The sequence below is a fragment of the Emys orbicularis genome, chromosome 2 (genome assembly GCF_028017835.1).
Source record: "Emys orbicularis isolate rEmyOrb1 chromosome 2, rEmyOrb1.hap1, whole genome shotgun sequence".
Taxonomy (NCBI): Eukaryota; Metazoa; Chordata; order Testudines; family Emydidae; genus Emys; species Emys orbicularis.
The window spans coordinates 231,659,388-231,673,823 of NC_088684.1; the positions used below are offsets into that span (position 1 = coordinate 231,659,388).

General features: G+C 44.6%; 1 protein-coding gene across 1 annotated transcript in view; it reads right to left on the reverse strand.

Moving 5' to 3' along the window:
- The window catches only part of CREB5 (cAMP responsive element binding protein 5), a 304,624-nt gene that overhangs the window by 94,883 nt on the left and 195,305 nt on the right, over positions 1-14,436 (reverse strand). The window contains exon 5 of the mRNA XM_065399647.1: positions 68-194. Within this exon, the coding sequence (XP_065255719.1) occupies positions 68-194 (127 nt within the window). The remainder of the gene's footprint in view (positions 1-67; positions 195-14,436) is intronic.

The window sequence follows — 14,436 nt, forward strand, 5'->3', positions numbered from 1 at the left end:
CTGTGTGCAGTGAGGTAGATCTTTACCCCGATAATGCCTGATACAGTATTAAAATAAAATAACTTACTGGCATTAGTACTGCAGAAGATCCAGGCATGGTAGGATTGGGCAGGGTGCCAGGCATAGAGGCAGGCATGGGTTGTCTTTGTCGGTTGTGTAGGTGTAGTAGTGAAGACAGAGAACCTGGAACAGGCCTAGGAGAAAAGGAGAAAATGTTGTCACGGTCTGTGGAGACTAAAGCAAGCTCGACAGTCCCAGACATTACTATCACAAATAGCAGTAGACAATTATATAGAAGTAGAAGATATAGTATTAGTGCCACTGTCTGTAAATCCATGTAACTGGGTCTGATTTGTTAGTGAATGCCCTAATTTGCTTTATTTCCTGGCAAGTATGATATAGACTTTCTATAGTCAATGCATTGTTATAAATTCTGCCCACAGACACAAAACAGTGCATGATAGTCAATTAAACATGCATAAATTAATAGAAATCTTATCACTATAAATTACTTTAATTTGAACATTTTTCACTACTGTATATATAAATATATCTTCTACAATAAACCCCATTTCCTCCTTCCAAAGCAACAGGCCCGATTTTACTGGTCAGCATGTCACTCATGGCACTGGAAACGGGAAAAGTGAGAATTAAGATTAATTCTCAGAGTCAGATTAAGGGGTTTGTAAGGGGAAAAAAAGGAGTGAAAAAAAAAGCAGAATGGGTTAACGTTAGCAAAAGGCATTAAAGGGATTTAGAAGTGTTTTTACAAATATACCAGGGGAAAATAAATATTAGGGGGAAAGTAGACCTATTAACAAATGAGAAGGATCATTAAATGAATGGATTCAAAAATAGCTGGGGTACTGAACTACTTTTTAATAACTGCCTCTAAGAAGAAAAACATTTGGGAAGTAATGACTCCCTTGAAAAGAGAGGGAAAGTGAATGATGTGAAGACAAAATCAGGCCGTCCAGATCATATGGAGCTTGGGTGTCAGGGGAGTTAGTTAACAAGTTATTCAGGGTTTTTTTGAAAAGTCCTGGAGAAGCGATGGAGAAAAGCAAACCTAGTACTAATTTTCCAAAACCAGGAAAGAAGACATGCAATATGGTAACAAATAAAGCCAGTGCAATTTTGGGTGTCACAGACAGAGCATCACAGACCAGGATGCACCAAGGCATTGGAAGGAGTTAAGAGGAAATGCAAATAATTAGGGAGCTGGAGGGACTGATTTATCACTTAGGTAAGCAATTTGTATGGAGCGAAGATGAGAAAAGTCTACAAATATTTGAAGCCTCTACACTAAAATAAGTGCCCCCATTCCACTGAGGGGTCCACCGCCAGCGACTGCAGCACCCAAAGTGAGCTGCTCTCGTCAGGGAGTTGGAGGTCATAACCGCAGTGCTTGGGAGCAGCAAAATTCAGCTCACCCTCTGGTTATCCACTGTCAGTGGGGCTCCTATGAGAGATCAGGCTACACTTAAAATCTCCCTATCCCTGTGAGAGGAAATAAGCACAAATGTTGCCTTATCTCCCCAGGGTCTGAATTTCCCCCATTGCCTGGAGTGCAGCTGCTACTAGCAACCGTGAGCATGAATCAAGCATCAAGGATGGAGAGAAGTTATGTAGGGTGGGGCTGTACAGGGAGGTATAACTAAAAGTAGTGAGATAAATCTAAAAATGAGAAAAATGCGGCTGAATATTGGGAGAAACTTGATATTTATTTGGGGGTTTTAGGCTGCAGTCATCTCCCAACGGAAGTGGTGGAAGCTACCCCCACCCCACTGGACAATGCACTGAGTTTATGTACTGTAGAGTACAATCTTGCAGAAGGATAGACAGACTACCATGACCTAAAGGATTTTTCCCTTTTTTAACTTCTGTGAGCTCACAGAAGGATCCTATTCAATAAAATATCAGTCGACTCCCAATGAGACTGAAGTGAAACAAGTACCAGGACAATAGCTTTTACATCCCTCCCCCCCTCCCCCCGATGCATTCACACTGACAATCTCATATACAGGCCCTTTGTACAACTCACCAGCTTCATAATAACCATAGGTGTTAGGCTGTTTGACAGAAACTTATTTTGGCCTGACCTATGCAATTTATGCTAGTGAACCTCCAGGGACGGCACGGTTTGAATTCTGCTTATATGTTCCAGAGCCAAAAAAATTTCTGAAATTGATTTAATGAGCCTGGGAATATGGGACTTAGTCAAAAGGGAATTATTTGTATTTATTGAAATGGCAAATAAGCTACCTCGCTGTACCCAGTCTCACCATTCATGCTGCTTAGCTTTGTGGGTCTGCATATGCTTTACACTTGGTGAAAGATTTTTTTTTCAACACCTCACTACTTCTAGGGTTTTTCCCACTACTAAAGCTCCTGCTTGCCCTTTCCCTGAGTACGATCTTTCCCAGCTCTGCAGTACAATCAGAGATTTTGTGTTTCAAGGCTGACTCTCTTTGTCAAAAAGTCTGCACTCTTGCCACTAATAAAAATGCTATATAACATACACACCAGACTCATTTCTGTAGTAGGGGTGTTTGACACTAGCCAGTGCTCACAGATATTTCTATTTCTTCCACACTGGAAACAAGCCATTGATTAACACACACACACACACACACACACACACACTTACTTTCCTACAGATTAAAACTGCTTGAAATACTAAATTTGTCTGATTCTTACATTCCATCCCATTTATCACTTCTCTTAAGAGGACAAAGTGCTCTTTTTGTTGTTGTTGCTTTTTAACCTTCTGTAGCAGCAGATAAATCAGTGAGACAAAAGTGATGCTTTTGTGACAGACAGGTATTATCATTTTTTATGCTGAAAGTGCACATTGTCCTCTGTTCACCTCCCATCTTTGTACTCTTGATAAAATACTGAAGATGATGAACAGCCCCCTGACCTCTTGGTCAGTGCTGCTGACTCAAAGGTTTTAGGCCCTTAGCATTAGTCGTTTTCTACTCTAGTAAATAGGTTTGTTGGACAAACAACCTGCAAATAGGGAACTGCTCTATAGAGGAAGCAACATACCAGTCTAGACACTAATTTTCAAAGATGTTAAGCCCTCACAGCTGTTTGACTTCAATGGAACTTGTGAGTGCTCAACTGTTCTGGAAAACTAGCAATAAGTGACCCCAATGGAGACATTTTACAACTTTTAACTTCTCTGTGGCTTCAATGGGCTCATGCTCAGGACTATATGCATAGACTAAAATAAAGATAACTCCAACAGTGCATCAAATGCAACACAATGCACAGCTCACCAAGCACTTCTTCCTGAGGGAGGGATAGCTCAGTGGTTTGGGCATTAGCCTGCTAAACTCAGGGTTGTGAGCTCAGTTCTTGAGGGAGCCATTTAGGGATCTGGGGCAAAAAATCTGTCTGGGGATTGGTCCTGCTTTGAGCAGGGGGTTGGACTAGATGACCTCCTAAGGTCCCTTCCAACCCTGATATTCTATTCTGACACCAAGCATGCTACCTGCTATGATGAAAATCCCATTTGAACCAGCTCTCTTTATTGTCTGGTAAGCACTTGTTTTACGCATTAAGACCATTTATCTTCACTGAAGTCTCATGCTTTCTCAGTTCACAGAAATTTCTAGCTGAGGTTCCCTGGGGTTATTTTCAGCCACATAGGACTAGACCCTCATGGCTTTAAATGTAGCAGGACTGAAGCAGTCAGGAGCATGTTTTCTAGTTTGCGGAAGAGCTCCAGATCAAAGGATCTTAAGCATGATACATCCCATCCTGCTCCTCCTAACAGCCTCAATTCAAATGAGAGCCAATGTTTATTATTAATTATTATTATTATTATTTGTATTGAACCATGCCTAGAAGCCCCAGTTAGGGATCAGGGACCCGCTGTGTCAGGTACTGCCCCAAAGGGCTTACAGTCTATTTATATGTCAGGAGTAAGGGCCCACAGCTAGCCTACTTACCTTAGCTTAACCCTCAGCAGTCAAATGAGCACAACTAGGTCCCAACTGAGCCGCCTGATCGGTGAAACTGCCTGATTGGCTGAGGGGATCAGCAGGCCCGCCCTTAAGACTAGCAATAGCAGCAGGGCTGTGGTTGCTCAAAGCATACGCCTATGGCTGTGTTAGCTTCAGTTCCTGCCTTGTTCCAGCCCTGTCCCACCCTCACTCCTGCCTTGGACCCAGCCCTGCATCTGCCTTCCCTTACTCCAGATAACCCGGTTCTGACTTTTGGCTTCAATTCTCTGGCTCTGACTCTGACTTAACCCTTGGTTCTGGCATTCAGGTCCTGATCCCAGTTCAGACCTTTGGCTCTGATTCCTGGCTCTGACCCCTGGTTTCTGACCCTGGGCTCTAGCTCCTGATCCTGGCTCTGACCCTATGCCCTGACTCCTGATCTTGGCTCTGACCACTAGGCCTGACTCCGCAGCTCTGACCACTAGGCATGACCATCCACATCCAGGTCCCTAATAGTTTAAGCACTCCCCCCCTCAAAAAAAGTAACCCCCATCGGGGAAAAGGGGCCCAGTTCCCTGCTGGCACTGATCCCACCAAGACAAATATCTCCCTGTTGGAAATAGTGGGTATACAACCTGTAGACTCAGGTTGTTGCCCTGCAGGTGTAGAATATGGCACTGCAGATGCAAGCCATGCCACCCTGCGAACCAAAGATTCTGTTGCCGGATAAGTTTGATGGCAACCATGGCAAATTCCACGGATTCCTGAATCAGTGTCAGCTTCTGTTTCTGTTGCAACCGAGAACATTCCCCACTGACCAAACCCATCAGCTTGCTAGTCAGGGAGGCCCTGGCCTTGGCTTCTCAGCTCCTGGAGAAATCTGGTCTGCTCCTGGCTCAATCTGAAAACTTTGTGCAAGCCATGACAGTGATCTTGGATGACCCAAATCACATGCGCAAAGCACAGTCTGTACTCCAAGCACTGTGGCAGGGGCACCAATCAGTTATCAAATACGCTGTATAATTTTGATGCCTGGTAGCAGACGCTGAGTGGAATGAGGCTGTGCAATGTTACCACTTCCATTTCAGCCTGCTGATGATCTAATCGAACTGTGTGTTAAGATCGATAACTGTATAAAGGAGCACCTCCAAGAGCAAGGGTCAGCCTCCCATGTACCAGCAGTTTCCCTGGCTCCAACTCACCAATCACTGGCTTTGCCCCCACAGACTGAGCCCATCCAAATTGACCAAGCCTATCCCAGCCTTTCTGATGCTGAGAAAAATTGACAGTGAATGGCGGGCTTATGCCTGTACAGTACTGCTGAGAACCTCAATGCTTCACAATGGGCTGTCCTGCAAAGGCCTGACCTGCATCCCCACCAGGAAATGCCAAGTCCCAGTCCCAACAGAAGGTGGGCTAGTGTGTTCCCCTCATTCCAGTACCCAATAAGGATATTTGTCCACCAGTATTCTAGCAACAACTAACCCAAACCCAACACATCTCTGACTCCCCCTCCAATTTTGTAAGCGCTATTGGATTCAGGGGCCTCCAGTAGTTTCATGGACTTGGACTTTGAATAAGTATATATGATTCCCATCCAATGGGAAAGATCTCCAGATTTGGCAGAGTCTATCAACGGGTTGCTCCTCTCATTGAAACCAGTTACCTACCAGATTGCCCCTTGGAGGACACCACTCTCCATGGTCATAGAAAAACCCTTCAGTTTGGGCGCATCTGAGCTCAACGCCCTCCGGTTATCCTCAGTACGCCCTGGCTCACTATGCAGGATCCGCATATCTGTTGGTGGGCAGGTGCAGTAAGTTTCAGGTCCCTGCACTGTCAGCAGTCTTGTCTCCCAAAATTGAGCCATAGACCAGAAGCTCTCTGCGGCTCAGTTTGCCTCTTTGGAGAATCCGAGCCCAAGGCCATTAGTTCACAGGGAATCTTGGCACCCTCCATTTCCCCTCCTATCACCTCTGCAATAACAGCTAAATACCAAGAATTTGTTGACATGTTTGATAAGAAGAATGCACTGCCTGTCTGCCTTCCCTGGCCTTGCAGCTGCAGCATTTCCCCTGCTGTCCATATGCGTGTGGATCTGGGCACACATGCTCTCTTTTGGAGGTCCCTCCTCTTCCTATGTCAGCCTGCACTGGGCCAACAGGCCTTTTTGTCCCTCTTCCTGCCTATCCTCCTCCCCATGCAGTTTCCTACCTTCACCTCCTCGTTTGGCCGTGTCCTGACCCCTTGCTGTTCTCTGCTCCCTCCCATAATCCCCCTATGGGATCGCCTCCCTCCTGCAGTTGTTGCCACTTCCCCTGTCACACCCACCTGCCCCCTGCTATTTGTTGCTCCCTGACAAGGTGGGTGGGGCCTTGGGGTGGAGCATGGGTGGGGCCATAGGGGCAGGGGAAGAGCACGGGCAGAGCAGAGCTTCCAGCACTCCTGGGCACAGCCTCCCCAAATGAAAGACTCATGCGCCACCTATGCTTGAGCAATATCTTTGTTGTTTTCTGAACTATCTCCATGATGAAGGGGTTTCCCTGCTTCCCTAGGCTGAATTAGTGTATAATAATGCCACACACACTTCCACCCAATAAAGTCCCTCTTTCACCAACTTTGGGTTTCATCCTCATTTTCACCCGGACAGCCCCATAAAGTCTCTGATACCCACTGCTGCAGACTTAACTTCCCACCTCTGCCAGCTACACCAAGAGTGGAAGGAATACCTGATAGCTACTCAGAGGGTTTATAAGCACCATGCTGACCTTGCCGTAAGTGACCAGGTGTGGCTGTCTACTTGGCACCTTAGGTTAATGCATCCATCAGCTAGGTTAGACCACCAGTATCTACGTCCATTTAATATTCTGGAATGGGTAAATCCAGTGGCATTCAGCTTACAGTTGCCTGAGTCTGGAAGGATCCACGAGGTATTCCATGTCTCTCTGCCGAAGCCTTACCTCGAAAAATTGTTTTCAACGTGGTCCACCCCCACCTATCACCATCCAGGAGCAGGAGGAGTATTTGGTTCAATAAATCCTTGCTCTTGACACATTGGAGGGAAACTCCAGTACATAGTGGACAGAGAGGGTTAAAATCCAGACAGACGATCCTGGGAACCAGTGGAAAATATTCACACCTCAGACCCACTGCAGGAGTTTCAGGAAGCTTATCCTGACAAGCCCAACCCTGGGACTCCTGGAAGGCACCCTCAGAGGAGGGGGTACTCTCAGGAGCTTAAGCCCCAGACAGTCTAATGAGCACAGCTGGCCCCAGCTGAGCCTCCTGATTGTCCAAACTGTCCAATTGGCTGAGGGGATCAGCAGACCTGCTCTTAAGACCAGCAGCAGCAGGGCGCTGGCTGCTTCAAGCAACCACTCACAGCTGTATTAGCATCTGCTCCCGCCTTGTTCCAGTCCCACTCCTGCTTTGTTCCAGCCCTATCCCAGACCCAGTCCTGCTCCTTCCCTCCTTTACTCCAGGTAACCTGTTTCTAACCCTCAGCTCCAATTCCTGGCTCTGACTTGACCCTTGGCTCTGGTATTTGACCCCTGATTCTGATACTGACTTCCAACTGTGCTTCCTGGCTCTCACTCCTGACTCCAGCTCTGACCCTTTGTTCTGACTCCTGGTTCTTGACTCTGGCTCCAACCCACTAGGCTTGACCCCCACTGCTCTGACCATGAGGCATTACTGCCCACATCTCGGTCCCTAACAATATGATGAGACACAACAGGTGAATACAACAATCAGACAAGGATGAAACAATCATCAGTATAATAAGCAGCAGTCGCAGCACACCAGCTGCCTGCACATTGTCAGGTGTTACCATAAATTTGTATTTTGAACTGCTTTCAAAGTGAAGCACCTCAGAAAGCCTAGGGCATCTGCAGTGCTACAACGTTGCTTAAGTATCTGAAAAGTGCAGCATGAACTACAAAGATAAATCCTCCAAATTCAGGCAGAGGGGAAATATTTGCACCAGGAATTGTATCTAAGACCATAAGTGCTGACTCCGTTATTGCATGATGGCCGGCAATCACTTGACCTATAGTGCCACTACTGAAACATACTGATGTTGACATACTTTTTCCACTTGCCTAATTGTTGCCTGGTGCTTTAGAAACTTTCATCCTGAAAAGCCAGGACACTTTAAGACTGTGATTCTGTCCACTTTCAGCCTACTACATTCGTAGGAGAAAAGCATTGTACCAGACACTCTTTTGGAATCCCCTATGTAATTTTATAAACCTCACCTGACCTACAGTACCTGCGGTTTAACAATGTTATGGTTCCAATATCATCAAAGAGCAGAACGCTCTAAGAAACAAGAGCTTTGTTTAGCCAAGTTAAGTGCAGAACTGAACTGTATTCTAGGAAAAAGAAAACTGGCACCTAAACAAGCAGATCTTTTCCAATATAGCAGAGATCTCTGTTTGTATTTCACAGACAATTCAGACTCTTTTGTGTGATAGATTTTTTTTATCATCAGTAGTAGACACTTATATTATGGTAGCAGCTCAAAGGTCCCAATTGGTTGGGCACTGTACAAATATAGATAAGTGACAGCCTTTACCCCAGTGTGTTTACAATCTAAAAGACACAAAACAGATGAAGGACACAGGATGGGGATATAACACACAAGAAAATAAATAGAATGAAGATTTGGCACAGCTTAGTTAATTACATTTTTGATGTTGGTTTTGTCTTTTTACATATTTATTTTTTTAACTGGAGGTAGAGGTATGGTGGGGAATGACAGGAATGGGGAAGCTTGAAAGAGAAAGCGTGTAGGAAAAGGAAGGAAGGGAAAGAGGGGCAGTCCCAGCTCAGAACCTGCCTAGCTATAATCAGACTTGCAGATGGAAGCAGGACCAAAGAACTCTGAGGGGAGACTGCTGGGTGAAGAAAGTGGACAGTGGAAGCATGTGACTAAGAGAACCAGGCAGAGGAAAAGACGGGCTAGTGAAGGAGAAATAGAGCTCAGGAACAGGTTTGAGGAGTTGGAAAATGAAGAAGGGGCACAGCAGGTGGTTGCTGAAGGTAAGAGGGCAAGGAAGAAGAGAAGAGCAGCTAGTCCTATAGGAAGAGGGGAAGAGTCAATGGAGATAATAACACCAAATATGAGTCCCAGGAGGATACGGGATGGGTTGCGGAGGATTGCAAGGGACAATAGGAATCGAGAGGACTTGCAGCCAGAGGGAACAGGGGATAGACCAGAGAATCACACCATCACCAGGAAAAGGCAGGTCTACGTGATCGGGGACTCCTTACTGAGAAGAATAGACAGGCCTGGAACTAGAGCTGATCCGGAGAACAGAAGGGTGTGCTGTCTGCCAGGTGCTAAGATACAGGATGTGGACCTGAGGCTGAAGAGGATCCTAATGGGAGCGGGAAAGAATCTGCTGATTGTCCTTCATGTGGGAACAAATGATACAGCTAGATTCTCGCTGGAACGTATCAAGGGAGACTATGCCAGGCTGGGGAAGGAAATCGAGGTTCAGGTGATATTCAGTGGGATTCTGCCTGTTCCTAGAGAAGGGCAATAAAGGTGTGACAAGATTATGGCAATCAACAGATGGCTCAGGCAGTGGTGCTATAAGGAGGGCTTTGGGATGTATGGCCACTGGGAAGCATTCATGGACAGAGGACTGTTCTCTCGGGATGGACTTTACCTGAGTAAGGAGGGAAATAGACTTTTAGGATGGAGGCTGGCACAACTGATTAAGAGAGCTTTAAACTAGGAGTTTGGGGGAGATGGTTGGGAGATGTCCAGGTAATCTCCATGCCGGAATTTAACATTGAGAGGGAAGAAAACGAAGTAAGAAAGGATACAGCCGTGGGTATGAGAATGGACATAAAAAGGAAGGGTAGTGTAGATACCAGTCTAATAGGTGATACTGGTTGTAGTGTGTCTGTGCCTAATCAGGTAAAGAATGTCAGTGAAGCCAAATGGTAAAAATTAAGATGTTTGTACACTAATGCGAGGAGCCTAGGTAACAAAATGGAGGAACTAGAGCTACTGGTGCAGGAAGTGAAACCAGATATTATAGGGATAACAGAAACATGGTGGAATAGTAGTCATGACTGCAGTACAGGTATTGAAGGCTATGTGCTGTTTAGGAAAGACAGAAATAAAGGCAAAGGTGGTGGAGTAGAATTGTATATCAATGATGAGGTAGACTGTAAAGAAATAAGAAGTGATGGAATGGATAAGACAGAGTCTGTCTGGGCAAAAATCACATTGGGAAAGAAAGCTACTACAGCCTCCCCTGGGATAGTGCTTGGGGTGTGCTATAGACCGCTGGGATCCGATTTGGATATGGATAGAGACCTCTTTAATGTTTTTAATGAAGTAAACACTAATGGGAATTGTGTGATCATGGGAGACTTTAATTTCCCAGATATAGACTGGAGGACAAGTGCTAGTAATAATAATAGGGCTCAGATTTTCCTGGATGCGATAGCTGATGGATTCCTTCACCAAGTAGTTGAAGAACCAACAAGAGGGGATGCCATTTTAGATTTGGTTTTGGTGAGTAGTGAGGACCTCATAGAAGAAATGGTTGTAGGGGACAACCTTGGTTCGAGTGATCATGAGCTAATTCAGTTCAAACTAGATGGAAGGATAAACAAAAATAGATCTGGGACTAGGGTTTTTGATTTCAAAAGGGCTAACTTTAAAGAATTAAGGAAATTAGTTAGGGAAGTGGATTGGACTGAAGAACGTGTGGATCTAAAGGTGGAAGAGGCCTGGAATTACTTTAAGTCAAAGTTGCAGAAACTATCAGAAGCCTGCATCCCAAGAAAGGGGAAAAATTCATAGGCAGGAGTTGTAGACCAAGCTGGATGAGCAAGCATCTCAGAGAGGTGATTAAGAACAAGCAGAAAGCCTACAAGGAGTGGAAGATGGGAGGGATTAGCAAGGAAAGCTACCTTATTGAGGTCAGAACATGTAGGGATAAAGTGAGAAAGGCCAAAAGCCATGTAGAGTTGGACCTTGCAAAGGGAATTAAAACCAATAGTAAAAGGTTCTATAGCCATATAAATAAGAAGAAAACAAAGAAAGAAGAAGTGGGACCGCTAAACACTGAGGATGGAGTGGAGGTTAAGGATAATCTAGGCATGGCCCAATATCTAAACAAATACTTTGCCTCAGTCTTTAATGAGGCTAATGAGGAGCTTAGGGATAATGGTAGGATGACAAATGGGAATGAGGATATGGAGGTAGCTATTACCACATCCGAGGTAGAAGCCAAACTCGAACAGCTTAATGGGACTAAATCGGGGGGCCCAGATAATCTTCATCCTAGAATATTAAAGGAACTGGCACATGAAATTGCAAGCCCATTAGCAAGAATTTTTAATGAATCAGTAACCTCAGGGGTTGTACCGTACGACTGGAGAATTGCTAACATAGTTCCTATTTTTAAGAAAGGAAAAAAAAGTGATCCGAGTAACTATAGGCCTGTTAGTTTGACATCTGTAGTATGTAAGGTCTTGGAAAATTTTTTGAAGGAGAAAGTAGTTAAGGACATTGAGGTCAATGGTAATTGGGACAAAATACAACATGGTTTTACAAAAGGTAGATCGTGCCAAATCAACCTGATCTCCTTCTTTGAGAAGGTAACAGATTTTTTAGACAAAGGAAACACCGTGGATCTAATTTACCTCGATTTCAGTAAAGCATTTGATATGGTTCCACATGGGGAATTATTAGCTAAATTGGAAAAGATGGGGATCAATATGAAAATTGAAAGGTGGATAAGGAACTGGTTAAAGGGGAGACTACAACGGGTCATACTGAAAGGTGAACTGTCAGGCTGGAAGGAGGTTACTAGTGGAGTTCCTCAGGGATTGGTTTTGGGACCAATCTTGTTTAATCCTTTTATTACTGACCTTGGCACAAAAAGTGGGAATGTGCTAATAAAGTTTGCGGATGACACAAAGCTGGGAGGTATTGCTAATACAGAGAAGGACCGGAATATCATACAGGAAGATCTGGATGACCTTGTAAACTGGAGTAATAGTAATAGGATGAAATTTAATAGTGAAAAGTGCAAGGTCATGCATTTAGGGATTAATAACAAGAATTTTGGTTATAAATTGGAGACACATCACTTGGAAGTAACAGAGGAGGAGAAGGACCTCGGAGTATTGGTTGATCACAGGATGACTATGAGCCGCCAATGTAATATGGCCATTAAAAAAGCTAATGCGGTCTTGGGATGCATCAGGCAAGGTATTTCCAGTAAAGATAAGGAGGTGTTAGTACCATTATACAAGGCACTGGTGAGACCTCATCTGGAATATTGTGTGCAGTTCTGGTCTCTCATGTTTAAGAAGGATAATTCAAACTGGAACAGGTACAGAGAAGGGCTACTAGGATGATCCGAGGAATGGAAAACCTGTCTTATGAAAGGAGACTCAAAGAGCTTGGCTTGTTTAGCCTAACCAAAAGAAGGCTGAGGGGAGATATGATTGCTCTTTATAAATATATCAGAGGGATAAATATCAGGGAGGGAGAGGAATTATTTAAGCTTAGTACCAATGTGGACACAAGAACAAATGGATATAAACTGGACATTAGGAAGTTTAGACTTGAAATTAGACGAAGGTTCCTAACCATTAGAGGATTGAAGTTCTGGAACAGCCTTCCAAGGGGAGTAGTGGGGGCAAACGATATATCTGGCTTCAAGACTAGGCTTGATAAGTTTATGGAGGGTATGGTATGATGGGATAGCCTAATTTTGGCAATTAATTGATCTTTGATTATTAGCAGTAAATATGCCCAATGGTCTGTGATGGGATGTTAGATGGGGTGGGATCTGAGTTACTACAGAGAATTCTTTCCTGGGTGCTGGCTGGTGAGTCTTGCCCACATGTTCAGGGTTTAGCTGATCACCATATTTGGGGTCGGGAAGGAATTTTCCTCCAGGGCAGATTGGCAGAGGCCCTGGAGGTTTTTCACCTTCCTCTGCAGCGTGGGGCACGGGTCACTTGCTGGAGGATTCTCTGCACTTTGAGGTCTTTAAACCACAAGTTGAGGACTTCAATAACTCAGACATAGGTTAGGGGTTTGTTACAGGAGTGGGTGGGTGAGATTCTGTGGCCTGCGTTGTGCAGGAGGTCAGACTAGATGATCATAATGGTCCCTTCTGACCTTAAAGTCTATGAGTCTATGAGTTAGCACAGTTTTGTAGGCATTGTCACAAAGGCGACTCTTGTGGGGAGATTTTAAGGTTGTGGCTGCATGGATTATACCAGAGATTTTCCCAGGCATAAGAGGTGGAAAAAGCTCAGAGGTGTTTGGGGGAGAAACCGACTAGTGGATGGTAAAGGCCGGGGAGGTTGGCAAGCTGAAAGTGGTGGTTGATGTCACAATACATTACTAGAGCAGCTAGCTAAGATGAGGCTAAATTGTGAAAGGTCTTAAAAAGTAAAGATAAGAAGCTTGTTTGATTTGAGGTGAAGCCGAGGAGAAGGGGGCTCCAAAAAGGTAGTTCGGGTGGTTAAAGCAGCAAGCCCGGAAGATGTACTTTGGCATTGGCCCTTTGAATGGACTTGAGTGGAGCACAGTTGCAGTGATCGGGGCCAGAAAGCAGGAAGTTGTAGTAGTCAATACGTGAAATGATGAGGGCATGGTCAATAGCTATCAGAGATATGGAATTCACTGTGCTGACATATAAGAAATTGAGTACAAGGAGCAACTCCTCTCCCTCAGAATTGTAGGGTGTTTTTATTTAATAAGAGGGATGGCATGCTTAAGTACTACCGGGCAAGGATTGGGGAGAAAACAGAGGAAGAAGATGTGGATGAATACTTACATTCCTTATAACAGCTGATTTGTGGAATAACACCTCCAAAATTCCCTAAGAGTGCTGCGCTCTTCACCTACCCTGATGAAAGAAGGGCACCACAAATCAGGCTACCACAGAGTATATAATGGGCCACACCAGGGTATGTTTGAGGATTCTATTATTGGAGGGGGGATTTTTGAGGGGCTCCTGGATGTTGCTATTTAAAAAACAAACAAACAGGAGTCTAGGGGCTAGTTAGACCTCTGGAAAATCTTGGATTTTAAGAGATCAAAAAAGTAAAATTTGGCTACTGTGTCAGTTTTGTGCCATGATTTATATAAAGGATGAAGACTCCTCAGTCTGCGGCTGTTCCACTGCTTAACAATGATTAACTTCGTATATCTTTTGGCCTGACAGTAATTTGGGGACCTTTGAAGATTATTTGGGGAGGGGGAGGCAAATGTCCCCTTCCACACACAGCCCCGTTAGCACCAGGCCTGGGTCAAACTCTGTTTAAGGGTTTAGTTAATAATAAATCTTGCCTTTAGAAACTCAAATTGTGTAAATACCTCCTATATTTCCTGAACACATGTTCTACAAACCTCTGGGAATTCAGCATAAGTACAAGGACCAGCAGGTCCCTGAAAGCTTCACAGAACTTATTAACATTTGCCTTTTGGCTT